The sequence below is a fragment of the Setaria viridis genome, chromosome 7 (genome assembly GCF_005286985.2).
Source record: "Setaria viridis chromosome 7, Setaria_viridis_v4.0, whole genome shotgun sequence".
Classification (NCBI taxonomy): domain Eukaryota; kingdom Viridiplantae; phylum Streptophyta; class Magnoliopsida; order Poales; family Poaceae; genus Setaria; species Setaria viridis.
Window position 1 is genome coordinate 26,146,043 of NC_048269.2, and position 15,955 is coordinate 26,161,997.

Sequence of the window (15,955 nt, forward strand, 5' to 3'; positions counted from 1 at the left end):
CCTTGGGCCATGTTTAGTTCCCTCCAAATTCCCAACTTTAACACTATGCAAAAAGAAGATTCTCCATCACATCAAACTTGCGGTACATGCATGGAGTACTAAATGTAGACGAAATCAAAAACTAATTGCACAGTTTTGTTGTACTTTACGAGACGAATCTTTTGAGCCTAATTAGTCAATATTTGGATAATAATTCACAAATACAAACGAAACGCTATAGTTGCGCATTTATGGCAAAATGCCAATTTTGCCACTCCCGAATTGGAAACTAAACAAGGTCTTGGTGATGTATGATTGTTTTAGAATTTTGTAGGAAAATAAACATGAAGTTGGATCTCTCGAAATTCATCCAAGGCTCCGATTAGTAACTTTCATGCATTCTAAATTCCTTTGCGATCACACATTCCATTCAACTTGAGTATATGTTTTCCCTATTTATACGTTTTCAAGAATCATGGCTTACAATTTACAAATTACCCTAAATCTGTAACCAGATGGTTTAAGTGTATAATTTAATTTTCTTTTATTGAAGATCCATTACAAGTTTACAACGTATGGACAGATTACTAGCAATCATGTGAGCGCGAAATGCTTACCCTTCTATATCAAACGGTTCCTTGTACAAATTTCCGGCAGGGAGAGTAAAATTTAATCTTACGAGATTCACCACAGATCTAACGGTGATTGACGCCAAAGCATGCACTCTTGAGGGCAAAATTTCTGCATCCATTTGTGAAGAACTTGTTTTGTTTTATATTCTGCTGGAGTCAATATTGAAGTAGTCAACCTTCTTGCTGTGTGCCTGTGTCAGCGATTGGTCACATTTTTGAACAGGTTTGCGTTTGACACACCTTTACATGGGGTGGTGGACAGAGGCACAGAGCGACGAACACGCATGCCGCCCAAGCAAGTGGAGAGACAGCGCCGCGGCCCATAGGGAAGCGCTCCAGCTCCAAACATGTCCCTCCTCTCGCCGCTCTCCTTCTCTCCCTAACAAGTGGGTCCCGGCTTCTCCTGTCCCACCTGGCATGGTAATGGAGCAGCCGCAGCTGCCACGAGGCGGCCGTCCGTGTCCCTGTCTATCCGGATGGGGGGCTCATCGCCATTCGCCACCATCCAAAGGGAAGCGCAAGAGACAAGAGCCCGGCTGTAGTGGCGCCTCCTCCACTCCCAGCTCCTGCCGGTGCCCTCTTCAGCTGCTCCTCCTCTTCTCCTTCTTCAGGTCAGTAGAATCCTCTATTCTTCCCGGATTCTTGGGAAGTTGCTGCTGTTTGAGCTCGGACGACGCATTATGCTGTGCATTTGTTGTTTGCTGCTGTCTTCTACTCTGTAAAATATTGAGAAAAAAGGGAGTTTCGCTGCAAGATTGCCTCTGAAAGCTTTGCAATTTCTGTACGTAGCTGGGATGGAGCTAATTAGGCCGAGCACTCATGTTAAAGTTTTGCCTCCTTTTATGCTAAAGTTCGCCTTTTATTCTGATACCTGTTGTAAGTTTGCCTAAAATGCGGAAGTAATGTCTGTAGAAAAAATTATTATTAGGCATTCTTTTTTCCTTTTATGGTTTGCTATAGGTTCATATGGAGGTTGATCTGTAGAAATGCTGCAATAAGTGGGGCTCTGCATATGTCTTGTTCCTACATTCCAAACATACTGCAAGGGGGAGTAGGGCTTTTTTTTTTCTGAAGGGACAAATGGGAGAACCTAGTGAACGAATCAATGCTTGTACTATTCTAGATTGCTAATAAGCAGAGAAGGAAAATATTATTTCTCGTTCTGCAGATTTCTTTAGTTTCTCACTGAAGTAAACTCTCAGAAACTAAGCTTTTAACATCGAGGATTCATATATTGATTCTGGGTGTTGACTCTTCTCTTCTTATATTCTTGTTGTGCATTACGTTTTTATAACTTCGCTTGGTTCCTATGCAGTTTACGTCATTGCTGGTTCTAATTGATTTATTCATGAGCTGAACTGGCTTGTCTGTGGAGAACTTGAAATTTCAATACAAGTTTAAGATAGGGTTTGGGGAGAAATGATTTCATCTATCAGCTTATTTGGAAGCTCTCAGCAGCCTGCTCTCAAGTTTTACGGAAAATGCTTGCCAAATAACCCACATTTTGCAGTGACAATGCATTCAGTTGCAAAGTCCATGGGTAAAGCTATGATTATGAAGAGGGCACGTCTGAAGCCACATGCCACGGACATCAATAGGAAACCCCAGACCCATGAACTTTACAAATTGGTTTGTAGACTTCCTGAAAACCTTAGCTGGCTGTTGGAGCCACCAGAAATTCCTAAAAGAACAGCCTCAAAGAAGAAGAAACAGAAGGATGAAATGGTGACTGGTCAGTTTGGTGTGATCTTGGAGTGGGAGGGAGTTGTTGTGGAAGATGACGATCCAGACTTGGAGCCCCGGGTTTGGTATGTTCTATCACTTGAAGAGGCAAAGTCTTTCCCTCCGGATGCATTGCTGAAGGAAATTGAGGGAATGAGAACTGAGCAGGCTATTTCAGAAGTGTTATGTTGGTCAGAAGATCCAGAGGAAATTAAAAGGTTGGCAGCACGCAAGGAGGTAATATATCAAATCCTCCGAGGAGGATACTATCAACTGCGACCAGGTGTCCTTGATTTCTTGAATACCCTTGTGGATTTTGAAATTCCGATAGCAATTGCAGCTCCCCGCTCACGCAAGAGCCTTGAAGAAGGGATTAAAACTGTTGGTCTGCAAGGTTACTTTGATGCTATAATTGCATTAGAGGATTTCTGCCTAGGGAAACCTGATGGTGAGATGTTTGAGGTTGCAGCGGAGCAACTTGGTCTTGAGCCAGACGTTTGTGTTGTGTTTGGTAATTCAAACTTGACGACAGAATCTGCACATACTTCTGGGATGTGGTGTGTGGCAGTTGCAGGCCGACACCCTGCCTATGAGCTGCAAGCAGCAAATCATGTTGTGAGATGGCTTGATCAACTCTCTGTTGTTGACTTGAAGAGGCTTGTTAATGGTGAGGTTATTGGTCGCAGGGGCAGAGAATCTGACATGGATATGGAAATTGTGATTGAGGAATGATGCTTCTGCAAACATGACGTACCGATATATTGTTGTACTTATAATCTGATGTAGCCTAAGTAATGCATTACATTTTGTAAACAGACCAAGTCATTGCGAGATCAGGACTAAGGATAGTCCTGAGCTTGCATTACCTGCTTGGTTTTCCTGTGATGCATCACTGGAATTCCTTTAGCTTAACTACTCTTAGTCATTAGGGGTTTGAACTTTGAAGTGAAGAAACTCCTGCCCATAACTGGTGCATGTATATATACTATATTTCACCTATTTTATTCCCAAGTTTCACGGTGATGAAAATTAAACTGGAACTTTTAAAGTACCTCTGCCCTGTCCAAAGGCCTGAAAGAGAAGAGTAGAAGCACTCTTCATTACATAATTTCATTATCAGGAAATATAATGAAGATCTCCAAGTAATGAAGTCAATGGTGTTAAAAGGGAATGCTAATTGCTAAATTTCGACCTTTGGTTTGTCTCAAATGTCAGTAGAGAGTAACGTTCATGCAATTTGAGAACCAATTGGTTTTATGCTTTCTGACTTGTCACATGGATCATTCGTATTGACTCGGAAATTTTCTTGACGATCATTGCGCCGCTAGCTATACCAAGGTTTCTTCAGTGAATCAGTGCTTAATCTTGGTTTCTTATCACTGAATTTCATTTATTATTTTAGCTGTTCCAAATGCATCAGCAACTCATTGACTTTGTTATACATCTGGCAAAAGAATGATGCTGTACTAGTACTATCATTGCAGTTGCAGCAATACCAACCATATAAGATTTTTTTTTCCTGTACTGCTCCAGCATTCAAGCATGGTTTATTCAGGTTTCGTGGCCATAGATGCAAGTCAGTTGATCCTTGAGAGTGCCTCTAGGCAGCTTTGGTAAATTTTCCTGAGAAAGAGAGGCTCAGGGTTGAACCGAGCACCGCATCATGTGTCAAGCAATGGTGTGATCCATGTAATGGTCGATCAACATCGTATGGCATGATGCAAAAAGGACAAAACAGAAGGGACAGTCGCTGTTGGAGTATAAGTGAATTGTCTATCTTTTTCCATTAACTTAAACTTTTGGATTGAACTGATTGGTGCATACACCTCAATGGTTCCCATTGTACCGTACACTGCATAAAGCATACCCATCCAAGATTGTGAAGGAAGGGCTTGGTCCTAGTTTTGCTTGGTGCAGTAACCTATCCACTTGTGTTCCGGGAGTTTCCGATTCAATAGGGATGCTTGTATTCTTAGATATTTATTCTTTTAGGGTAGGTTATTTTCAAAGAAATCTTTCAGGGTAGGCAATACGCTCAGGGGCAAGTGACATGCTCATTGATAGCTAGGCGGTTGTGGTGATTTTGTCAATCTTAAGAACTGTCGGGATAATCTCGCCGAGTTGCTCATAGTGCAGCACGCATGTTCATAAGGTGAGTGTTCAAAGAAAAAATTATGAAATGAGTGCACCCCATTTTGCAAAAATAGGATTCACAAGGAACGTGTTCATGGAACTTCTATGTAAATCGATATAGAACATTGAGCTGCTCCTCATCGCTTCCCTATAGCATTACGGAGGGCCTCGCTGATCATCCACGGCACAACGGCAGCTGAGCCGGCAAACTGCAGAAACTCAACAGAAACAGCAGCATCAGTAAAACAAAACTCGAACCAACAAACTAATGGAGAGCTAACTGCTAACCAGAACCTACTACATTGCATTGCAATTCCCATGTCTTAATGATCCGGTGATACCTGAGCCCGTATCTTCAGCCCCATGAACCCATCCGGTGCCGATGCCTGAACCGAGAGAACGTCCAGTTGCAGGCTCTTGATTGCGTCGAACACTCGCGTCATCAGAAGCTCTTCCCACCGGCACTGCACCTCCACGAGCACCTCCTTGTCCGAGACGGTGACGGTGACGTTGCTGGTGCCGTCCTTGGAGAGGGCCCGTGGGTGCTCCCTCTCCACGTCACCGCCGAGCTCCGAGCCCTTCCTCTTGGAGCCCGCGGCACAGACTTTCTTCCTGACGGCCTCATCGTCATGGCGCCTTGTTGCCCTCGTTGTTTCGGATGGGCGCGAGATTATGGGTTCCCTGCTGGATTCTAGCTCTTGTACCCTTCGTTGAAGCTCCTTGAGGTACGCTATCGTTTCGGCAAGGATCGATGCTTTGTCCACCTGCAACACAATCAAAAAAGTTCAAAATGTATCAGAAAGTTCAGAATGCAAGGATTACATGCAAGTGAACGTACACGGTACACCGAAAAATGTGTGCGTTATTACCTTGTGAATGGAGGGAACCAATGACTTGAGAACGAGGAACATCTCGTTGAGCTTTTCCCGGCGCTTCCTCTCCGACATGACGTGGTTCTTGACGCCACTTTCTTGGGCCATTCTCGTCATGCCGCCGCCGCCATTGTTCGCCGCCCAAGCTCCGCCGGCCACCGCTTTCTTCAGCAGCTTCTGTGGCTCTTCGACGACCGGCACAGCCACTTCATCGGAGTCCGACTCCGGCCTCGCCCAGGCCGTAAAGCTCGTCGCGCGAGAGCCGTCAACGAGAGCGCTTGAGGTGGCGGCGGCGTTAGTAGTAGCAGGCCCCGGCGCCGGCTGCGGCGAAGAGGGGACTTCGAAAGACCCGTCCATGATCCAGGTATCCTCGAGTGGCTGCACGTCCATTTCCTCGCAGAGGCTGTAGAATTCGTCGATCTCCTTGGTGATTTGCTCGAGGGTTCCATCTGACAGGCTCTCCGCTTCGCCTAGCTCCTGTCCGCCGGCGATCATCGCTTCCATGGCAATGTGATCGAGGTCCTCGAACACGATAATGTCGGCGGGCTTGCCGGTTTCGTTTGCTGACGGGCTGGAGCTCGGCTCCTGCGAGCATGCCGGAAACTGCATCTCCCAGAAAGATGCAGTGGCTCGGCTGACCAAGCTTGGATCCTCCACCACCTGGCAATAGCACCAAGTTTGGTTAAATAATTAATAAATACTGATGCATATACCTTTTTTTCAGATAATACTGATGCACATATATATATATATATATATATATATATATATATATATATAGTTGATCTTCAGGAAAATGCAAAATGCTGAAAAGAATAAACTCCGTCAGGAGCTGAGGTTATATTTTATTCTCGATTCAACAATTAATTTGTTCAGACAGTGTTAACTTGACCATTGAGCATACCGCATCAGTTGTCCCCAGCTCAAGCACGCCGCTCATGAACGGGATGCAGACGATTGTCTACAAAAGAAAAAACGATCCAGGATGAAGTTATATTCAGAAAAACATTCTGAAAGTGCACTGCTTAGTGCTTACGTCGAAATGAAGCATGAAGCGCTTACCTGAATGGACGCGCTCTGCTTGAACCGGCCGGCAAGGTCACATGCAGAGGTAGCATGGAGTTCATGATAAGCCAACAAAGATTGCAAGCGGTTAATCAAGAACATGAATGGAAGGTAACGGATGGAAATGGAGAATTAATGCAGATCGGCCTTTCCTCCCCGTCAGAACTTGACATACCTTCGCCAGGAGCGCGCGGGGGAAGGCTTTGCTGTCGGCGAGGTGAGAGTTCCGCATCCAGACACGTTCGTTGCTAGCAAAGCTCCTTCCCGGCAACCTGTGGCCGCACGCACGCGAATGGCAAGCACCGAAACAAGCCATGGCGACCAAAAATGAAATGTGATTATGTGAAGGGGACATCAGCTATGCTCAGTAATTGATCACGTAACAAGTACCCTTGGCCTGGCCGGAAGGCGTAGGTCATGCAGACCACGTAGTACCACTCGGTGTCGCCGAGGTCCTCCGGCGACAGCGAGGCGACCGGCCGCGCCGTCCGGCGGTCGCACTCGCCGGAGAGGAGGGCCTCGTAGAGCTCCCGCAGCTGTTCGCTTCGCTGCATGACGAGCTGGTCGGCGGTCAGCTCCGCAGAGTTGGCGATCTTCCTCGTCTTCACCTCGCCGTTGTAGAACCCATCCGTCCACGTTAGGAATCTGCAACCATAATTTTTTCCTTGACTTGATTCCGCGACAGGAGAGAACATTTTTTTTAGTGAGAAAGAACTCTAATGCGAGATGTAGCTGTCAACTTTTACGATCATACTACACAACATAAGTTTCTTTAGTATTTACGAGTTATGAAGACGTGACGGATATTTAATTTATATTCTACCACATCCTCTTTGTATTACAATATTTTTGCTAGATTTAAAACAAAACCATAAATGATACTTCACGAGCTCATATGTACTTCAACCAACCAACGTTGCTTGATTGGATGGTTAATTGATGGAATTGGTTGCACACCTGCTCATGCGAGATCAAACTCATAATACAAAACAAGAGTCTACGCTCACTTTTGTTATGATGCCAATGGTGTGAGTGTGCGCTTACGTTACGTGTGATGGGCGTGTTTAGGGTTTAGAGAGACTATGTGACTATATGCTTATGTGTTCGTATTGTGTTTTAAAAATCATTTTGTTGATTGACCCTGAATATCAATTATAGTAGTTTTTTTCCCAAAGAAGAGCATAATCAATATTAGTTAGGATGAATTAAGTGAAATAAAAATTAATTCTTGAAAGGCATAATTATGAATGGTTTTTGCTAGTTTTTCTTTGCTTGCATAGTACAGTTTGTTAACTTTTATGTCTAAACGCTTTGCACATATACTTTTAGCTCCAAATGAATTTTCTTAGAAACACTTTAGCCATCTTACTATTGGAGGCTCCTTTTGAAGCCTGAAGGTGAAGCCACCTAGGATTCTAAGTGGAAACTTTAGAGAAATAGAGAAATTCTAGAAATTCTCACAAAAAGGCAAAACATCTCGCCATTAATTGGTAGACTCAAATAATCATAGCCATTAAATTTATTATGTTTTCTAAAAAAATTGCCCACCTATGACGTGAGTAGTAGCCGCTATGTATAGGAGCAAGTCCTCGTTTGGAGATGGAGCAGTGAGGATTGGTGGTTTTGACAGAAAGTCTTTGAGTTGCGTCAATGCTTTGTCTGCCTCCTCTATCCGTTTAAACTTGTCCTGTCATTTGAGAAGCTTGAAGAAGGGTAGTCCTCGTTCTCCAAGTTTCTGCACATCCTTGATGTTGGCCGGTGCGTGCATGTTTGTGATGGCAGATATTTTCTCCGGGTTGGCCTCAATGCCGCGATGGCTAATGATGAACCCGAGTAATTTACCGGAAGGTACTTCAAAAACGCATTTGGTAGGGTTAAGCTTCCATCGGAAAGCTCGTAGGCTTGAGAAGGTTTCCTCCAAATCGGTGATTAGATCTTCCTGATTTCTTGTTTTGATGACTACGCCATCCATGTAAGCTTCCACGTTATGATGCAATTGCTTTTCGAAGCACATATGTATATAGCTTGTTGGTAAGTTGCCCCTGCGTTTTTTAGTCCAAATGACATTGTTTTGTAGCAAAAGGCCCCAAATGGAGTGATGAAGGCTGTCTTAGCTTGATCTTCTTTTTTGAGGCTTATCTGATGGTAACCCGAGTAACAGTCGAGAAAACATAGCAAATCGCACCCAGCAGTAGAGTCGACTACTTGGTCGATCCTGGGTAATCCAAAGGGGTCCTTCGGACAGTGTTTGTTGAGGTCCGTGTAATCGACGCACATTCTCCATTCGTTGTTTTTCTTGCGAACGAGTACAGGATTGGCTAGCCAGTTAGGGTGAAAGACTTCTTTGATGAACCCTGCTGCGAGTAGTTTGGCTAGCTCTTTTTTGATTGCTTCTCCTCTATCTTGGGCAAACCAGCGGAGGCACTGTCGCTTTGGAGTAGCTTTGGGGTCAATGTTTAGAGAGTGCTCAATCAGTTCCTTGGGCACACCAGGCATGTCAGCTGGTTTCCAGACAAAGATATCGTGGTTAGCCCGAAGAAAACTGATGAGCGCGGTTTCCTATTTAGGGTCTAGCCCTATTCCAATTAGAGCTGTCTTAGAAGAGTCGCCGGTTTGGAGATCAACTGGTTTGAAGTCTTTCTCATTTGTTGGCTTTACCTTTGCTGACCCTGACTTGTTTTCTGGTATTTCGAGTTCTGTTGGGTGAAGTTTCTTTGAAGCTGAGAAAACTTGTTGCATAGGGCTGGGTGCTTGAGAGGTTACGGCAATCTCCACGGCTTCGGTGTCGCACTCGTAGGATTGCCATAAATCTCCTCGTAGCGTTAGTTCTCCCTTGGGCCCTAGCATTTTGAGTACCAGGTAAACGTAGTGTGGTATAGCCATAAACTTAGCCAGAGCTGGTCTCCCGAGTATAGCGTGGTAAGATATCTTGAAGTCGGTGACTTCAACTCTAATGTACTCGGTTCGATAATGTTCCTTATTTCCGAAAGTGACTGGCAGGACGACTTGTCCTAGTGGTATGGCTGCGTTTCCTGGTACGATTCCGTAGAAGGGTGAGTCTATTGGAGTGAGCATGTCCGTGACGTTAAGACACATTTTCCTTAGTGTCTTGGCGAAGATGACGTTGATTCCGTTTCCGCCATCGATGAGTACTTTTGTCAATTTTGAGCCTGCAACGACAAGATCGAGTACTAGGGGAAATCGGCCTGGTTCTGAGAATTTTGTCCATTGGTCCCTTCTGCTGAAGGTTATGGGTACCTCTGACCATTTAAGCGGTGTTGGATCTGTTGGTTCGATGGTCATGATTTCCCTGAATACCAGTTTACTAGCTCGTTTGGATGCAGTGCCTGGGATTCCGCAAAAAATAACGTTGACTACTTTGGAGTCGGTCTGGAAGTCGCCTTCTCCTTCTTTGTCATTGTGGACCTTGCTTTTGCCTTTATATTTTTTCTTGTTGTACTCCTCGTGAGGTGGTGGTGCGGGCAAATCTTGCATTACTCGACGCATGTTGTAGCAGTCTATTGCTGAGTGTTTGCTAGTTGGGTGCCATGTGCACTATTTTTTGAGTAGCTCGGTGAAGCTTGGTCCGTCATCATTTTTGCGGGATCCCTTCTTCCCTGAGTTAGTCATGGAAGCAATGGTGTTGTCGGGTTTGCGTTTGCAATTTTGGTTACTCGAAAAGTTGTTTCGAGTATCGCTGTGTCGGTTTCTATCCTGATCATGGTTGTTATTGTCGCACCCGTGGTTGCGATGAGAGTCGAACCATTCTCGCTCTTTGTCTTCTTCATCTGTCCATTGTTGCACCATGGCTTTGAGATCTTTGACGGTGGTTGGTCATCGTCTGCTGAAGTCTTGGTATGTTCGTCGATCGTAGAGGCCATTTTGGAAGCACTCGATGATGTCTGTTTCTGAAATGTCGATTGTAGTGACCTTCTTTTCGAAGAATCATCGTAAGTAGTCACGTAGTGTTTCACCATCTTTCTATTTTACTTGACTTAGGTCGATCTCGTTACCTGGTCTAGTCATGTAACCGGCATAGTTGTTGGTGAAAGCTTTTGTCAAGTCTCTCCAAGAGTCGATTGATCTAGGCTTGAGTGACTCAAGCCATGTTAGAGGCGCGAGTTCCATGCATATAGGAAAATGGATGACTTTGGTGTCGTTATTGCCTCCGGCTGCCTGGACTGCCAACGAGTAACATCGGAGCCATTGAATTGGGTCTTGCTTGCCGTCATACTTAGTGATTCCTGTTGGCTTGAATTTTTTGGGTAGTCTTGTCCTCATTACCCGAGTTATAAAGGCAGGAAAGTGGTTGTAATTGTCGACTTCTCGCTCATGTCGACTATTGATTATTTCCTGTAGATCGCTGAAATGTGATACTTCATGATTTTTCTGGACATGGCGAGGACTTTTTGCAGAATTGGTGCAGCTGACCTCTCCGACATCTTTTTGTCGTACTGAAGTTTCGTGTTTGCTCGGTCCTTGGCTATGTTGCCTTGGTTGGTTGACTACTTCGTTGTTATTTCTTTGTGCTTCATGGAAGTCATTGTTGACTGCGGCACCTCTACTGCCATCTTGATGAACTATAACGCGAGGAGCAGATGGGATTGGTGATTCCTTATCGAGTAGCTTGTAAGCTTGTTCTGCGAGTTGTACAATTAGTCCGTTGCCTCACTGCGCAAGTTGAGCTGTCATTTCGTTGTCTCTGTCTCAAGGTATGAGAGTTGATATAAGGTTGATCGAGGCAATTGCTGCGAGTGGAGTGTTGTGCTCTTGAGCCTGTACCGCGTCAAATGCTCTTTCAAGATTTGTGATGGGAATGTTTGTAGCCAGCATTTGTCGGCGTTCAGCTCGAGTAATATTGCGCATCCTTCTTTGGTTTCTTTGATCGGAAGTTTCATCTTGTGGGGCGTTAGTTGATGACTCGTCCTCTGAGACGTTGTTGAGTTGTGCTATCCGTCGAGGGGTTCTCTGTTGGCTAATACCCACGTTGTTATTTTGGGTAATGATAAAGACTTCTCTGTCTGGGTAGTAGCTTCCAGAGCTTGATGTTGCGATTTCTGTGGAACTTTCCTCGCGGCTCGAAGTGAGTGGGACGCCTTCCTAGTACGGGAGGTTGTCTATATGAGCGATGAGGCGTGACTCGTAGTCGCGGGCGAGGAGAGATGGTCTCATTCCTTGCCAGTGAAAAAATCTGCTTTGCGATGTTGAAGTTATTACCAGACCTTGGGCTGGTCCTGACAGCAGGATCTCTGGGACGTAGTCCGAGTCGGAGTAGTCGCCTTTGTCCTCCCCGTGTTCGAGTTGAGTTCGAGTGAGGAGACCTTGGTAGACTTTGGTTGCATTGCGGAGTCCGTATGGGAACCGTTTTGGAGTCGAAGTCGATTTGTGAAGTGACTGGGACCGACTAGTCCGAATTGGGATCGAGTTCGCAGCGTAGTCGAACTCGATGTTATTGATTTTGAAGTTTTGGTTTTTTCTGACCGAAATCTCTGTTTTCGGCTGAGAAAGGCTTTCGTTGAGAGGTTTCTTCTCCTGGATGTTGATGATTTGGCGCTGAAATGATCCAGCACCGTTGGAGATACAGAGCCAAGGTCCGAAAACGAAAGTTTCGCCTGCCTTGAAGGTGAAAATAGGCTTGATAACGACAGGTGCCATCGAGCTCGCGCAGAGAAACTCGACGACTTCCCCTACCTGGCGCGCCAGCTGTCGGTGTTTTAGACCGGCAACCCACCTAGGGGTACCCTAGGTGGTCTTTTGTGGGGTAAGGACCGTCAAGAATCAAGGAGTCAATGGTGACGCAAGGAACACGATTTAGACAGGTTCGAGCCGCTAGATCGCGTAATACCCTACGTCCTATGAGTTGGTTGTATTGATCTTGGATGAGTTGTCTTTAAGGGGGTCCCTGCCCACCCTTATATACTCGGGAGGGTAGGGTTACAAGTTTGAATCTTAGTCGGGTATCATTACAGAGTTCTACTCGATGTAGACCGAGTAGTTTCTATATGCACACCTAACTAGTCCGAGTGGGACACGCTTCTTGCCACGTAGCCCCCTAATCTTGATTGTGTCCGAGTACGCCCCTTAGTGGGCCGCACAAGACCTACTCGTGGGCCCAGGATGCATGCCCGACACCTATGCCATTATGAAAATAACCTAAAGTAACCACTTAAATCTATATCTAAATTACCCACATTTGCCACTATATAAAATAAACTAAAGTAACCCCTAATCTTCATCAAAATTACCCACTTTTGCCATTATAAACAATACTTAAAATAACCTCCAAAATTTGCAACTAAATTTCCCACCACTAAAACTTAAAATAACTTAAAGTAATCCCCTAAACGTTCATCTATATTACCTACATATGATATTATTAAAACTAACATGAGATAACCCTACATTTGAACCCAAATCACCTTCATTAAAAATATATACCGACATATGATTCTAAATCGTCTATTTGTTACACTATTAGTATATGATATAATAATTAAGCTATATACACATGATGTGTGTCACCATGTATTAAGATATAGAGGAAGTGATGAGAATATAGATTCTATGTTAAAAGTATAGCTCAAACTTAGGATTCATTAAACAAATTCAAGATTATACCTGTGATGCAAAGTGAAAAGTTAAAGATTGTAAATGTGGATGAAAACATTATAGAGTAATTACTAACTAAAATCTATCACAATGAACGAAGATAATAAGTACATATCTATATAAGTATTGCGTTCGATTATTTAACAAATGAGAGGTAGTTCAAGGAAATGATTTTGTAGCAATGTGACCTAATTTTTTATCATTGGAGACTCCACATTAGTACTCAAGAGACGCGCTAGAAAAGAAGACAAATTCTAAAAATTCTCACAAAAATCAGAATTATCAAACATCAATCATGTAAACTATAATAATTATAGTTATTGGCATATTATATTTTATAAAAAGTTACCCACCACTATCATTCTGAAAATATTCTAAAATAAAACATAAACCTATATGTAAATTACCGAGCTCAGCCATTATAAAAGATAATCTAAAATAGTCCCATAATCTTCATCCAATTTACTTGTGCATCATTATTAAATTTGTATCTAAGTTACTCATGTATGTCATTATTAAAAATAACCTAAAGTAAATACCTAAATTTTAATCTAATTATCTTTATGTGCATCATACAGAAATGTCCAACAGTAAACTAATATATGATTCTAAATTACCTATTTATGTCATTGTTAGTATAGAAATACTAAGTTAAATTATATATAAATGATGAGTGTCACCATTTATGTGTGAATGTGAGAAAGTGATGAAAAATATTAATTTTTATGCTAAACATAATGCATGGAGGTGTGATGCAAAATGAAAAGGAAAAAGTCCATTTTACTCTCCTCACCTATCCACTTTGTCCGCTTAACCCCCTGAACAAAGTTTTGGCTCACTTTATTCCCCTGAACTATTTCATTTGGTCCAATCTACCTCTTATTAGATTTCTCTTTTTTGTTTCTTCATGTATGAGTTGAATTTTGAGTTCAAATTTTGTGAGCATATACAAAACATGATGTCTTATGTTAGAAAATCATACTACGAATTTTCCATGGTTATTTTCATAGGTTAGGAATATTTAGTACAAAATTGATCTTAGATATACAAAAATGTACGAAAAGTAATCATGAAAAATTCTAATAATTTTTTTGACATGGAGCATCATGTTATAAGTCAACTGAGAAAATATGAAATTAAAATTCAATTTATACGCGAAGAAACAAAAAAGAGAAATCTAATTATGGGATAGATTGGACCAAATGAAATAGTTTGGGGGAGTAAAGTGAGCCTAAATTTGCTTAGGGGGTTAAGTGCATAAAGTAAATAGGTGAGAGGAGTAAAATAAACTTTTTTCAAATGAAAAAAGTTTGAATGTGGATGAAAAAGTATAGAGTAATTACTAATTAAAAATGAATCACAATTGAACAAAGGTAAGTACACATCTATATGAGTATTATGTTGAAGTATTGAAAAAATGAGAGAGAGTATCAGGTAAATAATTTTGATTATTAGTTAGGATTTTAATTTCTAAACAACTTACAAATACAATATTAGGTCGGGAGCAGTAGACTTTAATCCTGCTTTATGTTAATAAAACCTCCTGTGATTTTGCCTTAATTTTTTTAGCTCAAAGTGTAATATTGCACCTCCCCGAAATATGCAATGGGATTTTATTTGCCGGTTCTAACATAGAGGAGGAAAACGGGCTGATTTTGTTTTTTTGAACGAACAGACACTAACTGTGGTTCAGTGGCTGAAAAAAGGGACTGAAAAGTAACAAAGTTGCTTAATTAATTGTATGTAAAATTTGATAAGTATGTAACCTAGAATTGCATCACCTGATCTGATTTTATTTATTTGATTTATAGATAGATGAGCTGGAATGTAAAGATAATATACTCATGCAAAATGATGGATTAGGTTGTCCAAGTCTGGCAGCCAAATATTGACTCTATATTACACATTACCCTGGCTGAGTGCTTGAAATGGACCAGAAGAGGGCATAAGTCCAGTTGATGCTCCTCACGGCTGCAGCAAGATGGTTCCTCAATTGACTCTCCGGCTGCAGTTCTTCCTGAACTGGGGAAGCTGGTAGTGCCATCGCCGTAATTTTTCCTACACCCAGAAGTCAGAAAAGTGATGTTACAGTAAGCTACAAAGAAGAAGCTCAATAACAGTGCGTACAATTTGCATGTAGCCATGCATATCTTAATTTAATTTGTACCTAATACTGTAAGGTCTATGCTGATTAAGGAGCTTAGCTAGATGCACCAAGAATACAACTCGATTCTAGCTCAGTAATACTGATCTCTGCCGATCAGATCAGATTCACTCATGCATGAAGCTAGATCGGCCAAAGACGAAGCTACGAGGGTGTAGCACGAACAGGAAGTAAGCTAGAGAGGCAGCGAAGGAAGCAATGCAAAGAACTTGCAAAGCCGGTCAAGAATAGGAGCAGCTCCGCACTAATATAAGAGATCCTATCTCTGGGTGGAAGCCATACGCATCTCCGAGCACACCATATGCTAGCAATGGCGACCCCGGCGGCCTCCCCGAGGAAGACGACGGCCGAAGGAGTACTGCTATATATGCCTGCAGCTGCGCCACGAATTTAATCTCCGAATCCAAAATGGTTTTGTGGATCTCCAAGTGACCAAGCAAGATTCGAGACGTACGAAATTCTGCAGCAACAAAAGGAAGGAGCTAGTGCAGTGCTAGCCTGGCAGGAGCGGCGAAAGCGTCTATAAAGCTAGACGTCACGGTTACCCGGTTACCTGAGTTTTCTTCTCTCGTGCTGTACTGATGAGCTGGAAAAAGGACCTGCGCTGTAGTATTACACTGTCCCACGTGTTGCCTTATAATTCTTGCTGGTCAAAAGGCAGGTAAAGGTCTCATTCTGCGCGAAGCAAGAGGCAGGGCCAACATCAGTGACCAGAGAAAGGTTATTTGTTCATCACACCTCCCAATAAATAGCAGGCGTCTGAAGGCACATAAACGACA

The 15,955-nt window shown here is 43.0% G+C and overlaps 2 protein-coding genes across 2 annotated transcripts; one reads left to right on the forward strand and one right to left on the reverse strand.

Moving 5' to 3' along the window:
* Positions 1–1,064: 1,064 nt before the first annotated feature.
* LOC117865471 (5-amino-6-(5-phospho-D-ribitylamino)uracil phosphatase, chloroplastic) lies at positions 1,065–3,384 on the forward strand. Its single transcript, XM_034749683.2, has 2 exons — positions 1,065–1,222; positions 1,927–3,384. The coding sequence occupies exon 2, from the start codon at positions 2,031–2,033 to the stop codon at positions 3,063–3,065; it is 1,035 nt and encodes a 344-aa protein (XP_034605574.1). The 5' UTR covers positions 1,065–1,222; positions 1,927–2,030; the 3' UTR covers positions 3,066–3,384.
* A 1,097-nt stretch (positions 3,385–4,481) lies between these two features.
* Positions 4,482–15,891, reverse strand: LOC117862856 (anthocyanin regulatory R-S protein). Its single transcript, XM_034746388.2, has 9 exons — positions 15,180–15,891; positions 14,923–15,070; positions 6,794–7,048; positions 6,579–6,675; positions 6,401–6,415; positions 6,243–6,299; positions 5,336–5,998; positions 4,808–5,230; positions 4,482–4,675 (listed from the first exon to the last, which is right to left on the reverse strand). Exons 2-9 carry the CDS (start codon positions 15,054–15,056, stop codon positions 4,604–4,606), a joined length of 1,716 nt encoding a protein of 571 aa, XP_034602279.1. The 5' UTR covers positions 15,057–15,070; positions 15,180–15,891; the 3' UTR covers positions 4,482–4,603.
* Positions 15,892–15,955: the final 64 nt, after the last annotated feature.

Bases quoted from the DNA above. Each gene is read 5' to 3' on its own strand.
- LOC117865471 (XM_034749683.2), top strand. From the start codon at position 2,031: ATGATTTCATCTATCAGCTTATTTGGAAGCTCTCAGCAGCCTGCTCTC.
- LOC117862856 (XM_034746388.2), bottom strand. From the start codon at position 15,056: ATGGCACTACCAGCTTCCCCAGTTCAGGAAGAACTGCAGCCGGAGAGT. The intron at 7,049-14,922 runs GTAATGTGTAAT...TTATGGTTGCAG, and splicing joins ATTTCAAGCACTCAGCCAGG to ATTCCTAACGTGGACGGATG. The intron at 5,999-6,242 runs GTATGCTCAATG...TGCTATTGCCAG, and splicing joins AGCTGGGGACAACTGATGCG to GTGGTGGAGGATCCAAGCTT.